The sequence below is a fragment of the Petromyzon marinus genome, chromosome 36 (assembly GCF_048934315.1).
Source record: "Petromyzon marinus isolate PM22_M1 ecotype Great Lakes invasive population chromosome 36, UKy_Petmar_22M1.pri1.0, whole genome shotgun sequence".
Classification (NCBI taxonomy): Eukaryota; Metazoa; Chordata; class Hyperoartia; order Petromyzontiformes; family Petromyzontidae; genus Petromyzon; species Petromyzon marinus.
In genome coordinates, this window is record NC_133702.1 from 12,086,447 (window position 1) to 12,107,638 (window position 21,192).

Consider the following 21,192-nt stretch of genomic DNA (forward strand, 5'->3'; position numbering starts at 1 on the left):
CTCCGGAAGGGCGCCTCCGCCTCCTCCTCGCTCTCCACTCTGTCGTGGTTCTGCAGCTGCGTACACAACACACAAAGACACCCCGTTTAGACTGCAACAGATTGTTGTGCTGTTCTGCAAGTTAGCACCTATGAAGAGTAGCACAAAGGGGGTGGGGTGGCCAGCACCACTATGCCCGGCCGCCTTTGTCTCCCAATTTACTGCGAATCGCACCAGGTACTCATTTGAGGCCGAGTCGACCCAGGGGAGTCCCAGCAGCGGTTCAGATAATCGTCACCGTCCGCGAGTGTAAATTGAACTCGGGTCGCCGGGCTTCGTAGTGCGGGGGAGAGAGCTGTGAGCGAGCAATTATTGTGGCCAGCGGGGGGCACGAAGGGGTGGCGAGGTTGGCACTAATGGCCAGGCCACCTCTGTGTTTCATGCTCTGATCACATCTACCCACGGCTGTGTTGTGCTGCCCTTAATAGCTGGTGGTCGTACGGTGGGGGGGTGGTGGAGCAGTGTGGCGGTGTACAACCACCCTGGCGTGGGAGAGTGTGAAGTGGCCACACAGAGACACCTGTCTGTCTCTCACAGCGGTGATGGTCATACGACATTTCTTTTTTAAAGCCAGGGTCAGACGCCACCTGCCACTGATGCGAGCCGTACAGGAAATTCAATGAATTGAGATGAATTGAATTTCACCCTCACCACATCCCACGACACACCCTCACCATGTCCCCATCACATCACACGCTCATCACGCGGTACATTTTTGCTCCGATTTCTCTATTCGCTTCATTGCCGTACTTATTTCCAATGTCGCTGCTCCCGTCATTCCGTTGAGCCAGGTCGCTCATTCAAACGAGATTCCATCCCGCTCCCCCCAGGGTCCTCCACTCCGGTTACACAAAACTCGTAGTAGAAGTCGTTGTAGGCTTTCGCGACCAATATCATCCGTAAAAGTTTTATTTTTTCTTTGGGTGAGATCGCGTAAATACAACCGTGTCGTTAACCTCCCCCAACACCCGACACATCCTATAGGCCAGGCTTGTCACGTGAACACAACGTGCCATTTAGTTACTTACTTCAGCACAGCAGTACGCTGGGGGTGGGTCAATGCACACATCATTTATAATTCACGCGGTCTAACCACGAAAGAAAACCGCTTTGTCACGGGTAAAAACCCTCCGAGCGCGGTGGCGAGCGGCGTCGGCGCCCGTGCCTCAACGTAGACGTCGTCGTTGCGAGAGAAGTCCCCGGCGTGGCGCGGCAGGAGGTGCACGTGGACGTGCTGACGGGACAAGCAAACACGAAGGGCCGTCAGGCGGGGGTGTCTCACAGACCCGGCTCGCCGGCCGACGTGGCGGACTTTCCGACATCTCGCCGGGCAAAGTGGGGGGACGTTGAGGCGGGACGGAAAGCGGCGATGCCTTAGGAGGAGGACGAGGGCTGTTTTGAGGAGAAATAGATGGAGCGATGGGAGGGGATGGATAAGAGAGATGGAGGGAAGAGGGAGGGAGATGTAGAAATGCAGCGATAGCGGATCGCAGCATTGCTGCGATGGGGCGATACGACAATACTCTGTACATGGGCCATGACTAATTATGTGGTCACGAGAATTGTATAGTCATTTTTACTGTCGCTCATTTAATAAAACAAAACACTTACTCAGAAACAGTAAGTTCTACTATAATTCACTGCATCAGTGAATCATAACATATTGTTCGGAGTGACGCATAGCACGGCGGTGACAAGACGTCATAATTTTCGCAGCTACTTTAATTACCGCTCGTGTAGCTGACAGCACGTGCGTTACAAGCACTACGGACCACAGACTTGCATTGACTAAGAGACTCACGTCAGGGATTTCGTTTTAGCGAATTGCAAATTAGAGAACTTTCAAACGATCTTCCCTCGCCCCGAAAGTTCATCGGGAGTTCGAAAACGATGAAAATCTACGCATTGTCAGCGATCCCTGCTGACAATGCGGCACAATATCGCAAATCAATGAATGTTTGTACGTTGAACGTCTTTCGCACCGTACGTAGCCAACCGTGGAGATGTTAAACATCGCGGCGAGTCTGCTGCGTGACACGGCTCGTCGCAGAAGTGCCTCCGTCGGATGTGAAATGTCCCGCACGTGTAAAATGTCAAGAGGAACATTACAGAGACTCCCGATATAATAAATGCTCGGAGCTTAGGCGCGATGAATAATGTATCCGTGTTAGTATTGTTAGGGAGTGTGTGTTTCTGTTTGTGCGGGAGATGCTCAATGCCATTCACCTTCACAGTCTGCCCAGCCTCCGGGCCATCCTGGAGTGGGGGGGGGGGAGACAGATGCACGCACAGACACAAGCGTTACAGACACAAGCGTTACAGACACAAGCATTACAGACACAAGCATTACAGACACAAGCGTTACAGACAACACCGTTACAGACACAACCGTTACAGACACAAGCGTTACAGACACAAGCGTTACAGACACCGCCGTTACAGACACAACCGTTACAGACACAACCTTTACAGACACAACCGTTACAGACACAAGTGTTACAGACACAACCGTTGCAGACACAAGCGTTACAGACACAACCGTTACAGACACAACCGTTACAGACACAAGTGTTACAGACACAAGCGTTACAGACACAAGCGTTACAGACACAAGCGTTACAGACACCACCGTTACAGACACAACCGTTACAGACACAAGTGTTACAGACACCACCGTTACAGACACAACCGTTGCAGACACAAGCGTTACAGACACAACCGTTGCAGACACAAGCGTTACAGACACAACCGTTACAGACACCACCGTTACAGACACCACCGTTACAGACACAACCGTTACAGACACCACCGTTACAGACACAACCGTTACAGACACAAGCGTTACAGTCACAACCGTTACAGACACAACCGTTACAGACACAACCGTTACAGACACAACCGTTACAGACACCGCCGTTACAGACACAACCGTTACAGACACAAGCGTTACAGACACCACCGTTACAGACACAACCGTTACAGACACAAGCGTTACAGTCACAACCGTTACAGACACAACCGTTACAGACACAAGCGTTACAGACACAAGCGTTACAGACACAACCGTTACAGACACAAGCGTTACAGACACCACCGTTACAGACACCACCGTTACAGACACAACCGTTACAGACAAAACCGTTACAGACACAAGCGTTACAGACACAAGCGTTACAGACACCGCCGTTACAGACACCGCCGTTACAGACACAAGCGTCACAGACACAAGCGTCACAGACACCACCGTCACAGACACAACCGTCACAGACACAAGCGTTACAGACACAAGCGTTACAGACACAAGCGTTACAGACACAACCGTTACAGACACAAGCGGCGTGGACACAAGTGACACACACACAAGCAGCACGCACACAAGCGGCACGCACACAAGCGACACACACACAAGTGGCACACACACAAGTGACACACACACAAGCGGCACAGACACAAGTGGCACACACACAAGTGGCACACACACACGTGGCACACACACAAGTGACACACACACACAAGTGGCACAGACACAAGTGGCACACACACACAAGCAGCACACTGTGCTATCAGCGCGCATCATCAACACGGCCATCAACGGAGGCAAGGGAATGATGACGGTTGTTGTTGTTGTTGTTTACGCTTTTGTACATGTGCCGGATTCGTGCGAGCATCCTTACAGGCGCACGGCTATCATAAATGAAGACGCCTGCGTGTTCCATAGATGCAGTTGGCGGCAGTGTTACAGTCAGGGGGGGTGGGGGGTGGGGGGCAACGTTGCTGTGTGCCATCATCCCAATTGAATAATCTGCAGGAGATTTCAATAAAAAAAAAACGGAGCAAAGTTGGACCATGACGCCGGGCGCACAATGGCCTCCTCTTTTCGAACGACGTCACGGGATCCTGTAACGTCCAGCGTAAAGATATACGGTGGACAAACCTGCGGTATTAACCAGCGTGGCCCTGCGGTGTTTGAACCACGAACATATGTGATCATCACCATTGTTATCATCGACAATATCCTTTATAGTTGCAATGCACAATTAGCAAACAAAGATGTACAATGTGCCACCTACATAAAACGTATGTTACGAGGTGTGTTTAGTTATGAACCAAAAATTATCTTCTCGGTTCATTCGGCAAAGTCACGTGGAAATAACCAAGAAGCTGTAGCTGGGCGGTGTTGGCTATGCACGTGGGCTGCCTGTGAGCCAGAGCTGTGGAGGCAGCAGCGAGGGTTGATGTTGTTGTGAAACTCCCTTCCCACGGGCGTCGAGGAGATTCCGTACCCTGGCACAGCAGGATAAGGCAGTACAGCCCGTTCTACTATAACGCGCGCGGTTTTCTTCACGCGAATTGGATACATAACACGGTTAATGTATTCAGGAACAGTTTTTTTGATAACGCGGATGTGAATGGATATAAGGCGATCAAGTGAACGGAATTACTTTGCTCGAGGAATAAGCGGTCGTGCAGCTGCCTCGGCGTAGCATCACACAAGGCGGGATGCTGCTGGATGCTTCTGGATGCTGCCCACGCGCCCTCAGTCTTTGATCGGCCTGCGTATGCATCTCCCGCGTTATCGCGGACTCTGCTTTACCCCCTATATTATATATTAGAACGGGATTTTTCCACAACGCGATTGTTCTACGGGAAAGCAACAACTACCGCGTTAGAGGAGAATGCACTGCACAGCTAAAGCTGTAGACTGCACCCGTATGGGATGGGATGCAGCATTGTCCCATCAGTATTCCTCCGCATAGAAGCGCTCACCAACCGAACTTGGGCTGCTGTGGGCGCCAGCTCACCGCCTGGCCGCTCCCGTGGCTCTCCGCGGCGATTTGCACGATGCCATTTGCCCAAATGTCGACGCTCTATTTTGAACTCAACATTACTATCGTTTTTGTTGTTAGTTCAGCATCGACATTCCCGGGAAACAAAAGTGAATGCGAAGATTGTGTGATTAAGTTTCGTACATTTTTTTTCAATATAACATCGGGTGAAGATGGTGGCGATTGCGATGACGAGTGAGATAGCTATTATTTTATTGTTTCCCTTCAACGTGACTTTACCGAAAGAGCTAAGAATATGAGTGAGATAGTGGCTGAGGCGACGGTGTCGTAGACCCGTTGACGGTGACGCCTGACGGGACACACGGAGCTTTTAGTCGCAATCACTCGGCAGAAGGCGCCGGAGGACGATGGCCCCGTCGGGGTCAGAAGGAGAATATTTATTTATACTGCAGGAGGAATCCGATGAGCTATAAAGCTCTTTATCACAGATGTCTAATCAGGGCATGGGGTAAGAACGTTACGACAACAAACAGTACAAAAAACACGATAGGAATGCAAAGTACAGGAAAGGAAAAAAGAATCGCCCAAAAACATGAAAATAAACCATTCCCATGCTACCACGCAAAGCCCATTGAGGTAGTAACTTATTTTTCAGATGCAACCTGGCCACAAATTAAAGCTCAAAGTTGCTCATCGTGTCAACATTTATAGCAGTAGAACAATCTAAATAATCTCAATGCATGTTTCTAAATGTGGGGGGAAAACCCGGAGGACCCACAGGAAAAATCCACACGACTACAGGGAAAGAGAGCGAGACGCAAACTCCATAAATATACAGCCGCAGCAGCAGCAGCAGCAGGCGTTAGGGTCGGGATCGAACCCACGACCCCCTGGCGAGGGAGATAACGTCACACCACGGTGGTCGCGCATCGGGCGAGCGAGGGTTACCTGCACGGCAAGGGTGAGCGACGGTGCTCCGTAGTGCTTGCCGATGGCCCCCGCCACCCGCTGCGCCGTTACAAAGAGGTCGCTCACCTCGTCGGGTCGGAGGTCACACAGGCGCTCCGCGGGGCGCAAGGGGCACACGAGCACGTCTGGCGCCGCCCGTCGTCGTCAAGGAAACAAGGAGACGCACGGCGCGATGGGACAACGCGGCGACCGAGCGCACGAGGTGTTGCCCCGATGTCGATTTTCCGCGCTAACGCCATCGCCGGCAGAAGGGCCTCCAACAGAGAGGGAGCCATAGAGGGGTCCTCTCTCGAGCTGACCAGGCATCTTTGGTGGAGGTGAGAGTACCCGCACTTTATGCCACTACTAATCTATTGAACTCTGAATTACGATTGTTAACCTTAAACATTTTGTTTGAAAAAAGGTATATATATGAGGCGATTGACATGGCAGATCGCAGCGTCCAGCGTACGGCCACTTATAATCCTCACGCCCTCTTCCAGGCTGAGCATTCCTGCTCTTGGCCTGATTCCTAAAGACACTCGCAGGAGCGGGTCGCCACGGTGGCGAGATGTTAACTCGCTCGCCTGGTATGCAGGAGGTCGTGGGTTCGATACCGACTTTACCGAAAGAGCTAAGAATATGAATACTATCATATGTGGCCAGGTCAAATCTGAAAAAGAGCTACATAGCTTAGTCGGCCTTACCTAGCAAAATAGAAAATAGTCTAGTTGAGTTTGAGCCGTGCTCTTGGGAGAGCTCGCGGGGAAAAATGCTGAAGAGGCGGCACAAAAAACCGCACTCGGACGTCGGGGAGTCAGCATCTCACAGCAACGTGGGTCATGACCCTCACTCTGCGATGACCTCGGAGGGGAGGGGAGGGGGGTGGTGGGGGTGGTGGTCCCCCCTCCTTCGTTCGGCCGATCTGCATTTCCCTGGGAATAGGGCCAGGGGGCACGTGAATAAATCAAAACGTTCGGCCGTGTTCATTTAAATTATTTCGCGAGGATGCACAAGGCAAGGTGTGGGATCTAATAATGGTGCGGGACTGGGCGAGGCAGTGACGCCGGGCTGCATGCCATTACCGGTCACACAAACACGACACCTTCAAGGGGCATTACATAAAAAATACATAATGCGCGCATGCACACACACACACACAAAACGTGTGTTTATGATAAATGACGTTTTACACGCGCGGGACATTTCAGGTCACGGCGGCAAAAAATCATTACGCGGCCGCGGCGGCGGGAACAGGCGTGATTCATAAAGGAGATGTCCCAAAGATGACTTGAGAAAGCGATCGGCGTACTCGAGATGCCCAGGATTAATCCGTCCGTAATGAACGCACCGCCAAATAATGGGCCGTGTTCAAAAACGTACTTTGTTATCGTGCAAAACGGTGAGAGGTGCAGCCCTGCCAAAATCTTGCTCATGCGCCACTGTTGGCAGAAGGGTTCCTACCGGAGCCAGCCTGAGAGTGCTCCATAGCATGCATCGCCATATGGTCCACCCTAAATCGCATCCACTGCACAAATGTAAAACTCTTCAGTCGTAGTGTGCGACCGCGGTCATCCAGAACAGACAGTGGTACAACGTATAACGGACGCAATGCCCCGATCCACAAATACGAAGGAGACATTACGGTGAAACCACTCCACTGTTCCTGACGCGGTTGTCTGCTGGCTTGACCACCTGAATGTAAAATTGTAGTCGTCGCTCTGCATCTACACCAGTCGTAGGACAACAGGAAGACCGGAATATCCACACCTTTCCTCGCCCACACATGGCCTGCCGATCGACTACCCCCGTTGTGACCCATTCGTGCAGCTGCTGTGTGGACAGACGCTGTGGAGATGAGCAGGGTGTTGGCAGGGGGGGGGGGGGGTAAAAGAAACCGGCCCCATTGTTCTAACCACCACCGCCGCGCCGAGATATAGCGAGTTGAATCGGCGGCCGTTGGATCGCAAGTCCAGCCTGTGATCCGTGACGCCGCCACAGCCGCCAAATCTTTAACGTTTAAATAAAAAAAAAACATAAAGCAAGCTTGTGCGGAACGTGCATGGGGGGGGGGGGATGCTTTCTGTGCAAATGGCCCAATTTTCAGAAGATTCCTCAAGAAAACGCATTTGCGGCATGTGCACCATCGGCGTGATTGGCCTGGATGCAAAACAACTGGGGGAAAGGGGGCTCCCACCGAGGCCTCTCACCGCGAGCGGCCGAGGTCGCTCAGTCGAAACGGACCTCCCACCTCCGCGTTTTGCACAAATTCCACCCCCCACACCTCCCACCCACCCCCAAGGACAGATATTCCCAAGAAAAAACATTGCAACAAAGCATTTCCCTTTTCTAATAAAAGTCCCGGATGGTTTATCTTTCCACCTTGTATGTCCGCCGGTGGTTATTACGGACAAAATAATGGACCTCCTTCCAGAGTAGTTATTTTCGAAGATTCACCGGGAAAAATAAGTTCCACAAAAGCGAGCTTTGTTTGCGATGTGGCGTGCGGCGCTCTTCCGGCGAGTCTGGCTCGTTCCCCTTCTGGAAGAACCAGATCTCGTGTATTTGCCGTAATGATCACCGCTCGGCGCAATCACGGGTTTAAGAGGTGGCACTCTGTGCTCGCCGGGAAGCACAACAACGGCACCCTAGGAGCGGTTCGGCAAAATGGGGTTTCTCACATTGGAGGTCGTAAACGCAGCCTCCTGCCAGCTTTTACTCCAAGCGAACATACATCTCCTCGCGGTGTCCTCACGCACACGCACGCTTCGATAATATACAAATGGTTCTCAGCGTTATGTTTTGTTATTCTTAATGTGTAATTCTTTGTCCGATAAAAAATAAATCTGTTTGCTGTTGAAGATTTCTGCTTGCCATCTCTAATTCTGAATATCTAATTTGCTACACACAGAGAATGTTTATCCGTTACATTTTGTTACATTGTTCAACTGTTTTTCATTTGAACTTCGAGAGCCCGATTGCTGGTGCGATGTTTAACTCTGGAACCTGGTTGCCGGGGTGATATCAATTTCCAGAACATGATTGCTGGTATGTGGTTTAACTCTAGAATGCGACTGATTTCTGGAGCGCAACTTAACTCGAGAACCCGATTGCTTGTATGAAGTTTAACTTTTTACAAGAGTTGATCTCGAACCTGTTTTGCTCATACAATTTTATTCAGGTCACTCGCCTCTTAAATAAAGCAGCATGCTCAATATGCTACTTGCACAATATATCCCATGCTCAATATGCTACTTGCACAATATATCCCAATTTCTTAATCAGCGAATATCGTCTAATCTTTAAACAGCATATTGTATGCACGCGCATAGTGAGATTCAAGGCTGTTACGGGCACAATGTAATCATAAACTAATAACTCTTATTCAGAAACTTCACCGCGGTAATGCATTACCGGTAATAGATTACCTTCCAACGTATATGCGCGTGCATTCATACATTACATCATAGCTGACAAAGCAACGGCAATTTTCCTAATTGTATATACGCTACGGGCATATGCAATGTGTTGTCTCAGTGAGGCTGTCACCTGCTTGAAGGATTCATAGGATTAATGAGTGCACGCACGGGTGGGATACTTCACTTGTATCAAAATGAGATGGCGGGTACGTGCGTATGTATGTGTGGTGTGTCGAGAGCGGTGGTGGAGCGGTTAGCGCGCTGCGCTACGATTCCGGCGGGCCCGAGTTCAATCCTTGCTCACGGCTAACACCGGTGAGGATTATCTGAACCGGTCCTGGGCCTCCCCTAGGTCGACTCTGCCTCAAATTAGTACTTGGAGCAGTGTGTAAAAATCGCCACTGGGGTGACAAAGGCGGCCGGGCACGGTGCTGGCCACCCACCCCCTTGTGTGCCGTTCCGGCCTTCATAGGTGCTCGCTAACAGCACTTTCCCCTAACAACCTGTTAAGGCTACACGGGGCATCTGTCTTAGTTTTTTGGTGTGTGGCGTAAGGTACGACACGTTCCCAACTTAATATAGAAGGAAAGAGCACATCCCGTTGGAATTGCAAATACTTATAGTCCACGGCAAGTAGAGCGGGCGCACAATGTTCTAGAGATTGATTTCCATGCCCTGTCGTACTCCAAATCGCTAATCCACGAGTTCTTCTTTCTCTCAGCGCAATTCCAAGCATGCATGTCTGCCGTGCTTTTTTTTTGCGCCCTTCTCAGCTTTTGTTCCATTTTCTTTGTCAACAGCGTGCAGGCTTCTGAACGGTGTGTCACGGCAGGTCGTGTCATTGTCTCGATCGTCATCACCGATGACGACAGATAATTATTAAATGAAAAATGAAAGTCGAGCCACAGTGTTGGTGTGGCCATGCAACCCAAACTGTGCACCATACATTAAACCACTGTGATTTGCGCTTCTTCGGAGGAGCAGCAAAACGACACGAACTCTCTTTCCCGAGGAACGTCTCGTCATGGCCAGCAGACCTCCACATTGGCATTTGGCAGCTCCTCAACATATTTCTACACGCAGGCATAGAATAGAAACAGCCCTGACCGATCCACTGTTGGAGTGTAGGCCTTCCCCAAGCCGCCCGCCATCTCTCACGATCCTGCCATGGAATTCACGGGGAATGCATGATGATTGAAAAAGCTAGAGGGCAGTTTAACACGTAGCAGACTTTTGCCACCAATATTATCCATAATGGAGTTGGTTTATTTTGTTTGGTTAGATCGCGTAATTATAAGCTAGGGGCACCGATAAAAACACTCAAGAGCACGCACAAAATTAAGCGAAATAACTAACGAAGAAAAGTGGGCTTGAGGTGGGACACATGGCTATGACGGATGATGGTCGAGACCGATGCCGGAGTGGCAGGCCAAGGGAGGGGACGCGCACCAAGAGGAACATCCACCGCAAAGCCGGGCCGACGAAACGAGCTCCCGCGCAGGTACCCGGCAGTCTGTTGCATCGCGAGGGGGCCATGAGAGAGACGCCGATGGCTTCGGCGCGCTCTACAAAAGCGGGCACCAAAAGTCGCCGCCGGCGTTCGTTCTCGTCTCACACAAACAAGGGCGCCCAACGTCACATCTCGTGTTGCGTTTGGAAGCCATCCGGATCCCGGTTCGTGTTCAATATACGAGCAGCTCCACAATAGAGAAAACCCCGGGGTGTGTTTTCGAAACCTCCCAATTAATACGTATGGGGTGTGATTTTGAAGGTGATTATCTAGAGCTTTGTAAGAATACGGCTCATTTATGGAATAAGTCGATGAACCAGCGCCCCCATCACAACTTGGATGAAAGAAGACAGTAAGAGTACGTGCAACACCACGGTATTTTATAAGCATTTCTCCCTTAACGAGACAGGCGGGAAACGATTTCTAAATTGCAGTCCTGAATGGTTGACATACCACGGAATGTAAAAAAAAGACACATCATGAATACACTATCGACGGTAACCCATGCGCGTTTATAAACTGTCGACCTGCCAATAAGTTTGATGGTGCCCTGTGGAGATTGTTCATCACATGTCAAGTTTACTGATATTTTTATTTTCCAAGATGGATTTTTTTCCAAATCAAGGGAAAATCTAAATGTTGTCGACTGGGCCGAGATGATCAATTTGGTGCACTTGAGAACCCAATTTAAACTACGGTTGGGATCCGAAACTCGAGATTCGAACTCAGGATTTCGCCGGTGCTGGCTCAGTCTCCTAGACCTGTCACCCGGCCACCTATGTGCTGCTTGTTTTAACCAGGTGTCTTTTTTAAATGAGGCGATTGATCTTGACAGGGTAATTCCACGAGCATGTCACGTACATTACAGTAGGAGGAAGTACACAGATTGTAATATTGTCAAAGCGTTACTTGTGTATAAGTACACCTCAAATATATCAACACAATCCTAATTTTAGGATTCTTAAAATTATTACGTTGCCATACTATTTTGCTGTAACGAATGCAACATGTTGATGGAATTGCCTCTCAGCGGGCTTTCACGTGGCTCTGAATACAAGTTGGATTTACAGAGCGTCTAAGTGCGTCCACATCTCTACATGCTGCAAGGAAGCAGTGCAAGCATTTATTTGAAATGAAGAGGCCATCAGTCATAGGCAGAGGAAAAACTAAGGTCTTAAGCCTGGAGTTGAACCAAGGGAGTGGGTCAACACCACCAATGGTTTGGGAAAGGGAGATCCAGAGTGAAGGTTGACTGGGGCTTTCGACAGAAGGTTGTCAGTTGTGGGAGAAAAGTGTATTGCAGGGAGATGAGCGGGGAGATGTAGGAGAGTACGATATTTATATTGATCTAGGATTGCATTGGGAGCCTGCGGAGGGATCGGGTTAGGGTTACGTGGTCTTGATTACAGGAGGGGGAACCCTGGAAGTGGAATTTTGGTTCATCTGGAGTTTGCAAATGAGGGATTTGTAGGAGGCGGTTGCGGATAGTGCCGCCATAAATAAACATCCCACTAACTCGCTTCTCATTTCCCTATTTTCGCAAGACAAACAAAGCCCAACAAAAAACCACCATCCCTGCTTCTCCGGGCTCGTAAGTGGTGGGTGCGCTCGCTCGCTCGGTCGGTCGCTCGCGGGGGAGGGAGGGATGGCAGGATACGGCCCGGAAGCACGGGCTTGCGATTGACGATGGCGAAGGAGAGCTCGCTCCGCAAGAACACCACGGTGGCGCTCACCACGTGGTGCCCGAACCTCAGCGTGGCCATGGCAGACTGTGAAGGAAAACAAACAAACAAAAAAGAATGACAAGCTAGAAAAGATCTTGCATACCGCACGGATTCTGTCATGCGTTCCACCGTACGTTTATTCCTCGACAGCTTTTTGTAGTTAACGATAATAACGAGGCGTTTCAACCAGTGTAATGAGCGTGGCACGTGCTGACTTACGCAAGATCACTTCGCACGTTGTGTGCCTTGTGACATCACATCGGCGAGGCTCATCTTTGAAGCGTTTTTTTCCCCGCCAAGTTTTTGCGCAAACCATCGACGCATTTTGTCGTTTTTTTTTACCAGCATAAGCGACTAATAACCACTAAAACTTTACGGGAAGGATTGTTTGGAACTTTCGTGGGAAATCATAGTTCAAAGGCACCTGCAATGAGGCAACACGAAGGTGAATCTTTGTGCCACACATAGAGCAGGCGGCAACACCATGCCGGTCATAACAAGACCAAGAGACGTGCAGCTGCTTCTAGCGACACAGGGTACATCGCAATTTTATCTGCAGCTCTTCATGACAAACCAACACGTGGGCGAGAAGCACTCGGCACACGTGCATTACACAAAAAACATCAACAGTTCCCGAAGAACTGCATTAGGTTACCATCAAATACATTTTAGCAAGCGTGGCCGACTGACATCAGCAGTGAGACACAGAGATAACGGTGTAACGGTTTCATAACAATCAGGATTCATCGGTAGAGTGGTCGCCAATGCTCACTGCTCGCTGCGAGTCATATTTGCTCAAACTGAATGGTGACCTCCAACACGGGGAAGCACCACCGGTGATGGTTTTTGACACGTCTCTGTGCGTTGTTTTGAAACGCATTGCCGTGCAGTCTGCGCCGATGTCCGTTGCGATGTTATTTTTTCCCTCGTCACTTACGGAGTCGACCAGTATTCAACCTCCGCACAATTCGTGCCGAATGTTCGGCAAGCCACCGTGAGGTGAGCGGTGGCGCAGCGGTTAGCGCTACGCCGCGCTACGAACCCGGCGCCCCGACTTCGACTCCCAGCTCACGGACAACGCCGGCGACGATTCTCTGAACCGGTGCGGGGCCTCCCCTAGGTCGACTCGGCCTCAAACGAGTACCCGGTGCGGTGCGTAAACATCGCCACTGGGGAGACAAAGGCGGCCGGACGTGGTGCTGGCACATCCAACCTCCTCGTGTGGCCGTGCCGGCCTTCACAGGTGCTGGCTACTCGCTAAGAGCGCTTGCCCCTACAGTGTGAGGCGTTTGTCTTGGTGCTCGGTACTTGAGCGTGGCCAGCAGATGACAGCACAGCGAGTGTGCTCGTGAAACCCGTCCGTGCGGAGCTGTCGAAGCTCTCCCCCTCGTACACGAGGTGGGGTTTTCGCGGTTGTTCATCCCACACGAAGCTCCCCCACACACACACTGCTCACGTACCGAAATGTTTCCCCGCTCCCTCCTGACGGCCAGCATCGAGGCCAGGATCGAGGCGAAGATCGCCTGTGTTAAAACGTTCAGTGAGAAATGATGCCTCGGATGTACAGAGAACGGCAAGAGATTATCATATACTTACATGGAGATCAAGAGACTTACAGAGACTTACAGAGATTCACGGGCTCGCTTAGAGGGCCATATAGTCTCAGATGTTCATGGGCTCTTAGAGACCCACAGATGTCACCCGGAGATTAATTTCACCCGGATCTGTCCAGATATTTCCACTGCCGGCACACCACATCCAGTATGTATTTCGTCGCTATGACTACTAATAGCTATGTTAGCCTATAACAGCTTACACAGTTAAGATTATGTTATTATTTTAATGTTTGTCAAAAAGCCCGCGCGGTTCATTCGCACCTGAGCTGAGGCCTGTAACTGACCGGATAACCTCGGTCTCGCCTGAAACACTAACCAAGAGGGTGCGGGGGGAGCGGGCAACGCGGCCAGGCGAGACAGGCGTCGCACAAGGATCCTGACCGGCAGCCCCGTACCGCCGCGCAGTTCTCGTTACGCTCGAGGGGAGATTCGAGTCCACCCCGAGGGAGGAATCTGACGCCTGGGAAACTCACGAGGGGCGAGGCCCAGCGGAGAGAAGCGACGCGGAGCGGTTGTAGGCCTCGCCGGTTCCTCTTATATTTCCCACTCCATATAAGCGAAGAGCGTCCCGAGTCAAACCTCTGATTGGCGGAATCCGATCACGCGGGGATGCGGCACGACCAATGGGAGGCGAAGTGGCGCCTATCCGCGCTGGGTGAACTAAAAAGCGGCGTGTCCGACCTCGCTTGGCTCACCGATGAGCGGCGTGAAGGTGAAGCCGACCTCGGCGCGATCAGTGCATTGATTGGCTCTCTCACTCTCTCTTACAGAGCCCGATCAGTGCATTGATTGGCTCTCTCACTCTCTCTTACAGAGCCCGATCAGTGCATTGATTGGCTCTTTCACTCTCTCTTACAGAGCCCGATCAGTGCATTGATTGGCTCTCTCACTCTCTCTTACAGAGCCCGATCAGTGCATTGATTGGCTCTCTCACTCTCCCTTACAGAGCCCGATCAGTGCATTGATTGGCTCTCTCACTCTTTCTTACAGAGCCCGATCAGTGCATTGATTGGCTCTTTCACTCTCTCTTACAGAGCCCGATCAGTGCATTGATTGGCTCTTTCACTCTCGCACAGCGCACGATCAGTGCATTGATTGGCTCTCTCACTCTTTCTTACAGAGCCCGATCAGTGAATTGATTGGCTCTTTCACTCTCTTACAGAGCCCGATCAGTGCATTGATGGGCTCTTTCACTCTCTCTTACAGAGCCCGATCAGTGCATTGATTGGCTCTCTCACTCCCTCACAGCGCGCGATCAGTGCATTGATTGACTCTTTCACTCTCTCTCACAGCGCACGATCAGTGCATTGATTGGCTCTTTCACTCTCTCTTACAGAGCCCGATCAGTGCATTGATTGGCTCTCTCACTCTCTCTTACAGAGCCCGATCAGTGCATTGATTGGCTCTCTCACTCTCTCTTACAGAGCCCGATCAGTGCATTGATTGGCTCTCGCACCCTCTCACAGCGCACGATCAGTGCATTGATTGGCTCTCTCACTCTCTCTTACAGAGCCCGATGAGTGCATTGATTGGCTCTCTCACCCTCTCACAGCGCACGATCAGTGCATTGATTGGCTCTCTCACTCTCTCTTACAGAGCCCGATCAGTGCATTGATTGGCTCTCTCACTCTCTCTTACAGAGCCCGATCAGTGCATTGATTGGCTCTCTCACTCTCTCTTACAGAGCCCGATCAGTGCATTGATTGGCTCTCTCACTCTCTCTTACGATCAGTACATTGATTGGCTCTCTCACCCTCTCGCAAAGCGCGATCAGTGCATTGATTGGCTCTCTCACTCTCTCACAGCGTGCGATCAGTGCATTGATTGGCTCTCTCACTCCCTCACAGAGCCCGATCAGTGCATTGATTGGCTCTTTCACTCTCGCACAGCGCACGATCAGTGCATTGATTGGCTCTCTCACTCTCTCTCACAGCGCTCGATCAGTGCATTGATTGGCTCTCTCACTCTCTTACAGAGCCCGATCAGTGCATTGATTGGCTCTCTCACTCTCTCTTACAGAGCCCGATCAGTGCATTGATTGGCTCTTTCACTCTCTTACAGAGCCCGATCAGTGCATTGATTGGCTCTCTCACTCTCTCTTACAGAGCCCGATCAGTGCATTGATTGGCTCTCTCACTCTCTCTTACAGAGCCCGATCAGTGCATTGATTGGCTCTCTCACGCTCTCTCACAGCGTGCGATCAGTGCATTGATTGGCTCTCTCACTCTCTCTTACAGCGCACGATCAGTGCATTGATTGGCTCTCTCACTCTCTCTCACAGCGCCCGATCAGTGCATTGATTGGCTCTCTCACTCTCTCTCACAGCGCGCGATCAGTGCATTGATTGGCTCTCTCACTCCCTCACAGCGCACGATCAGTGCATTGATTGGCTCTCTCACTCTCTCTTACAGAGCCCGATCAGTGCATTGATTGGCTCTTTCACTCTCGCACAGCGCACGATCAGTGCATTGATTGGCTCTCTCACTCTCTCTCACAGCGCTCGATCAGTGCATTGATTGGCTCTCTCACTCTCTATCACAGCGCCCGATCAGTGCATTGATTGGCTCTTTCACTCTTTCTTACAGAGCCCGATCAGTGCATTGATTGGCTCTCTCACTCTCTCTTACAGAGCCCGATCAGTGCATTGATTGGCTCTCTCACTCCCTCACAGCGCGATCAGTGCATTGATTGGCTCTCTCACTCTCTCTTACAGAGCCCGATCAGTGCATTGATTGGCTCTCTCACTCTCTCTTACAGAGCCCGATCAGTGCATTGATTGGCTCTCTCACCCTCTCACAACGCGCGATCAGCGCATTGATTGGCTCTCTCACTCTCTCTTACAGAGCCCGATCAGTGCATTGATTGGCTCTCTCACTCTCTCACAGCGCGCGATCAGTGCATTGATTGGCTCTTTCACTCTCTCTTACAGAGCCCGATCAGTGCATTGATTGGCTCTCTCGGCGCTCGATCAGTGCTCCCGCAAAATCAGCAGCACCTTCAGAATCGTATTTTTTTATGAGCTAATAAAACTCTTTTTTCACACATGTCCAGTCGTTGGGTGAAGGAACGATTTCATGTAAAAATCAGGCAGCGGAGCCACTTCATCGTTGCTTTTACTAATTTGTTTACACTGCACGGAGATGTTACTTATTTATTCACGTGGCTGAGTTTGCAGGAGGTTCCTGCTGCCGCTACTTTGGGTGTTTATTTTGACGATGTGTTTTTAGCATACAATTAACGACGAGTCGTGTTTATTACTATTATCGTAATTATACAAATATGGGAGGTAACCCGGAGAAAACCTACACGCCTTTCACGAGGGGGCAACGCTCTATCCCCATGCAGATGGAACGGATGGCGATTAGTCCACTTGCTGTACCGCTTTGCGGCGAATCAAGGTGTATGGCCCCTCTTCGACGCCCACGGGAAGGGAGTTTGACAACATCAGTGCGGTGATCCACCAACCCTCCCTGCTGCCTCCACTGTGCTGGATTGCAGACAGCCGCGTGCATAGCCACCAACATAATAGGAGATGTTAACCACCTCGCCTGGTATACAGGAGGTCGTGCGTTCGATCCCGACCCTGACGCCTGCTGCTGCTGCTGTATATTTGGAGTTTACGTGTCTCTCTCCCCGCGGTCGCGTGGATTTTTCTCCAGGTCCTCCGGTTTTCTCCTGCACATTTAGAATCAACATCACGATTAGAGTATTTCGCCACTATACATTTCCACGTTAAAAGCCAATTTGTTGAGCTATCATTTGTGACCAGGTCTCTTCTGATAAACAGCTGTGTAGCTCAGTGGGCATGACCTGGTAAAATTAAAGTAAAATAGTTTAATCACCCATGGCTCATGGTGACTGAACAAGTGCCAAACTTCATTCGCTCAACTCATTCACCCGTGCACTCTCTATCATTCACTCGTTCGGGTTTTAACTTGTTAACTTTAACATGCTATGACTCATTAAACAAACCACTGTTTCTCAATTTTGTTCAATCAATGCAAGGGCTTCTTCCACTTTTCATCCAAACTTATGCACACGTGCACCCTGCACAAGACCTTCAGCGCCCACGCGTAATGTTTCAGTTCACTTCAGCGTCGCATCATTCACTCAGATTGACACCCACTCTCTCATTCTCCGCTGATTACGCATTCATTCATTCACCAATCAGTTAAACCAATCGGCATTCGCTACGTTTTCATTCGTCAGCAAGCCAGAGGAGCCGTGCGGACAAAACCCCACCACGTGATACACGAGGCTGGTGACTCTCCAGCGCCTTCTGGCCACCAGCCTCACGCCTACAACACCTGGCAAGCGCTGGCACGGTGGTCACCCATCCCAAGTCCTGACCAGACACATCCCCTGCTTGGATGGCTGATCCCTGCGCAGAGCGCGGGCGCGATCGGCGCTGCGGGCAGCGGAGGGCCTCACGTGACTCCTTCAATCCGCATGCGACCAGCGCGGTGAAGTATGGTCAACGAAACCCTCATGGGCACCACAAGAACGCGGGACGGCCTTCATTTTCAATCGACAGTGGATGGACACAACTGGGCTGTACATTTATTTGCACATCCAACATCAACAACTGATTGAGGGGCCCACTTAGTGATCATGCAAATATGTTGGGGGCAAGACGCGAGGGAACTTTCCCCGCGAGGTCGATCTGAGCATGGAGGAATGCTGTCTTGGATTTACATTGAGCGACCATACGGAGGAGCAGGTGAATTAGGGAACATACCCTGCAGGCTAAAGACGCGATTATAACTGTGAAGAAACACGAGTCGATTTGGGCAGGGCGCAAATCACGACTGGTAGTAGATGGTCAAGAAGTGATGGAGTGGAAGTCGAGGAATGTCGCGCGTCTGAGTGGTCATTCACGGAGGAGGGGGAACGATGCGCGTCCCCGTGGCGAGATGTTAACTACCTCGCGTGGTATGCAGGAGGTTGGTGGTTTGATCCCAGCCATGATGCCTGCTGTATATTAGTAGTTTGCATGTCTCTCTTCCCGTGGCCGCGTGGATTTTTCTCCGGGTCCTCCGGTTTTTCCCTACAGATTTTAGAATCAACATAACGCGTTTAGAGTATTTGGCTGCGATACATTTTAACATGGCGAGCCACTTCGTTGAGCTATCATTTGTGATAGCCAGGTCGCTTCTGAAAAATATCTAAGTAGCTCAGTCGGTCTTACCTGCTAAAATGCAACTAGATTATAATATTTTTTTTATTTGGTTAGATCGCGTAAATATATAAATGTGTCTTTAAAACCCGCCACCACCCGACACAGCCAACTAGTAAGGGTTGTCACGTAAACAGAACGTGCCAATTCGTCACTAGTACAGCACACCGGTGTGTTGGAAAGCCAAGCCACAGCATTTACAATTTGAGTACGACGTTCCGCCAGTAATTACAACTAGCTTCATCAGGCGACAGCCAGATTTGTGGAGAAGTCCACCTGTTTCGTTCATTTATATAGAGGCGTAGATGTGGATGATATTGTTCACGAATAGCCTACGTGTCAAATAGATTATAGTTTAGTTTTTTTAAATCAGCTCGTTTGTAGGTGCTCTGTGGAAGGTTACATCGCAGAAACGTGAGAGATGGTAACGGCTTCGGAAAACCTTTATCCAGCAGCGGATTGACCGTGGCTGACAACGACACTTGACTTATATTCTCCTGAGTGTGGACATATCATTAGGCAAAGTCGCTAACACGACCAGCGTAACACATTAGGCATGAGCAAAGTGTAACCCATAGATCATGAAATACATGACACCTGATGAGCCAAATCTTGGCAAACACTCCCCTCTTATCTAAAAAGCCAGTGCAAATAATAATAATTATGATGATCTCATCCATATTAATAAAAAAACATTTTACCAGGTAAGGCCCACTCTTTTTCTGAAGCGACCTGGCCACAAATGACAGCTGAACGAAGTGGCTTATCACGTGGAAATGTATAGCAGCCAAATACTCGAAATGCGTGATGTTTTAAAATGTTGTGGGGAAAACCAGAGGACTCGGAGATGTGAACCACCTCGCCTGGTCTACAGGAGGTCGTGAGATCAATCCCGAGGAGATGTGAACCACCTCGCCTGGTCTACAGGAGGTCGTGAGCTCAATCCCGAGATGTGAACCACCTCGCCTGGTCTACAGGAGGTCGTGAGCTCAATCCCGAGATGTGAACCACCTCGCCTGGTCTACAGGAGGTCGTGAGCTCAATCCCGAGATGTAAACCACCTCGCCTGGTACACAGGAGGTCGTGAGCTCAATCCCAAGAAGTGAACCACCTCGCCTGGTCTACAGGAGGTCGTGAGCTCAATCCCGAGATGTGAACCACCTCGCCTGGTCTACAGGAGGTCGTGAGCTCAATCCCGAGATGTGAACCACCTCGCCTGGTACACAGGAGGTCGTGAGCTCAATCCCGAGATGTGAACCACCTCGCCTGGTTTTACACAGGAGGTCGTGAGCTCAATCCCGACCCTGACGCCTGCTGCATATTTGGAGTTTGCGTCTCTCTCTCCCAGTGGTCGCGTTTAGGGTATTTGGCTGCTATAAATTTCAGACGTGATAAGCCACTTCGTTGAGCAATCATTTGTGATGGCCAGGTCGCTTCTGAAAACGAGCTGCATATAGCTCAGTGGGGCCTTACCTGGTAAAATAAAAATAGTTACGTTTATGTATGTTGAACTTCTTTCGCAACCATACGTAGCTAACCGTGCTAATCGGAGGTGTAGTGTCGAGTCTATGGGCAGTGTTGAGCCTATGGGTGTTAGTCTATGAGCAGTACGCATGTACGTTGAACTTCTTTCGCACCGTACGCAGCAAACCGTGCTAATCGGAGGCGCCGCGTGTGAGAGACAGCCACACCCTTGCGAGCTGATGCTGTCTTGTGTTCACCTTCACACTCCGTCAGACGAACACCCGCTTGTCCGCACGTGCGCGCGTCTGCCAGCCACAAGGACTCGCTCGAGTCGTAGTCGTCGAGGGAGGACGCGCAACGCGGAGATGGAGTGAGGGCACAGTAAAGATTGTTGCATCGCAGTACCGTGAGAATGAGGCCTTGATCCAGCAGTGGATAGATTCTGGCCGATGGTGATGATGATGATGGAGGTTTGGCTCATGACTGTTTAGAACGAGGGACTTGCGCTA

At 50.5% G+C, this 21,192-nt stretch overlaps 1 protein-coding gene across 7 annotated transcripts in view; it reads right to left on the reverse strand.

The window, feature by feature from the left end:
- The window catches only part of FHIT (fragile histidine triad diadenosine triphosphatase), a 19,927-nt gene extending 5,024 nt beyond the window's left edge, over positions 1–14,903 (reverse strand). Inside the window, exons 1-7 of one of the 7 annotated variants that reach the window (XM_076072132.1) lie at positions 14,739–14,903; positions 13,888–13,950; positions 12,361–12,472; positions 5,775–5,920; positions 2,266–2,295; positions 1,205–1,273; positions 1–56 (exon numbers count right to left, since the gene is read on the reverse strand). The exon at positions 1–56 is cut by the window's left edge and continues 5,024 nt beyond it. In XM_076072132.1, coding sequence (XP_075928247.1) covers positions 1–56; positions 1,205–1,273; positions 2,266–2,295; positions 5,775–5,920; positions 12,361–12,472; positions 13,888–13,923 — 449 coding nt within the window. In that variant the 5' untranslated portion in view covers positions 13,924–13,950; positions 14,739–14,903. The other 6 variants (XM_032966364.2, XM_076072130.1, XM_076072131.1 and 3 more) reach the window with 6 other exon arrangements.
- Positions 14,904–21,192: the final 6,289 nt, after the last annotated feature.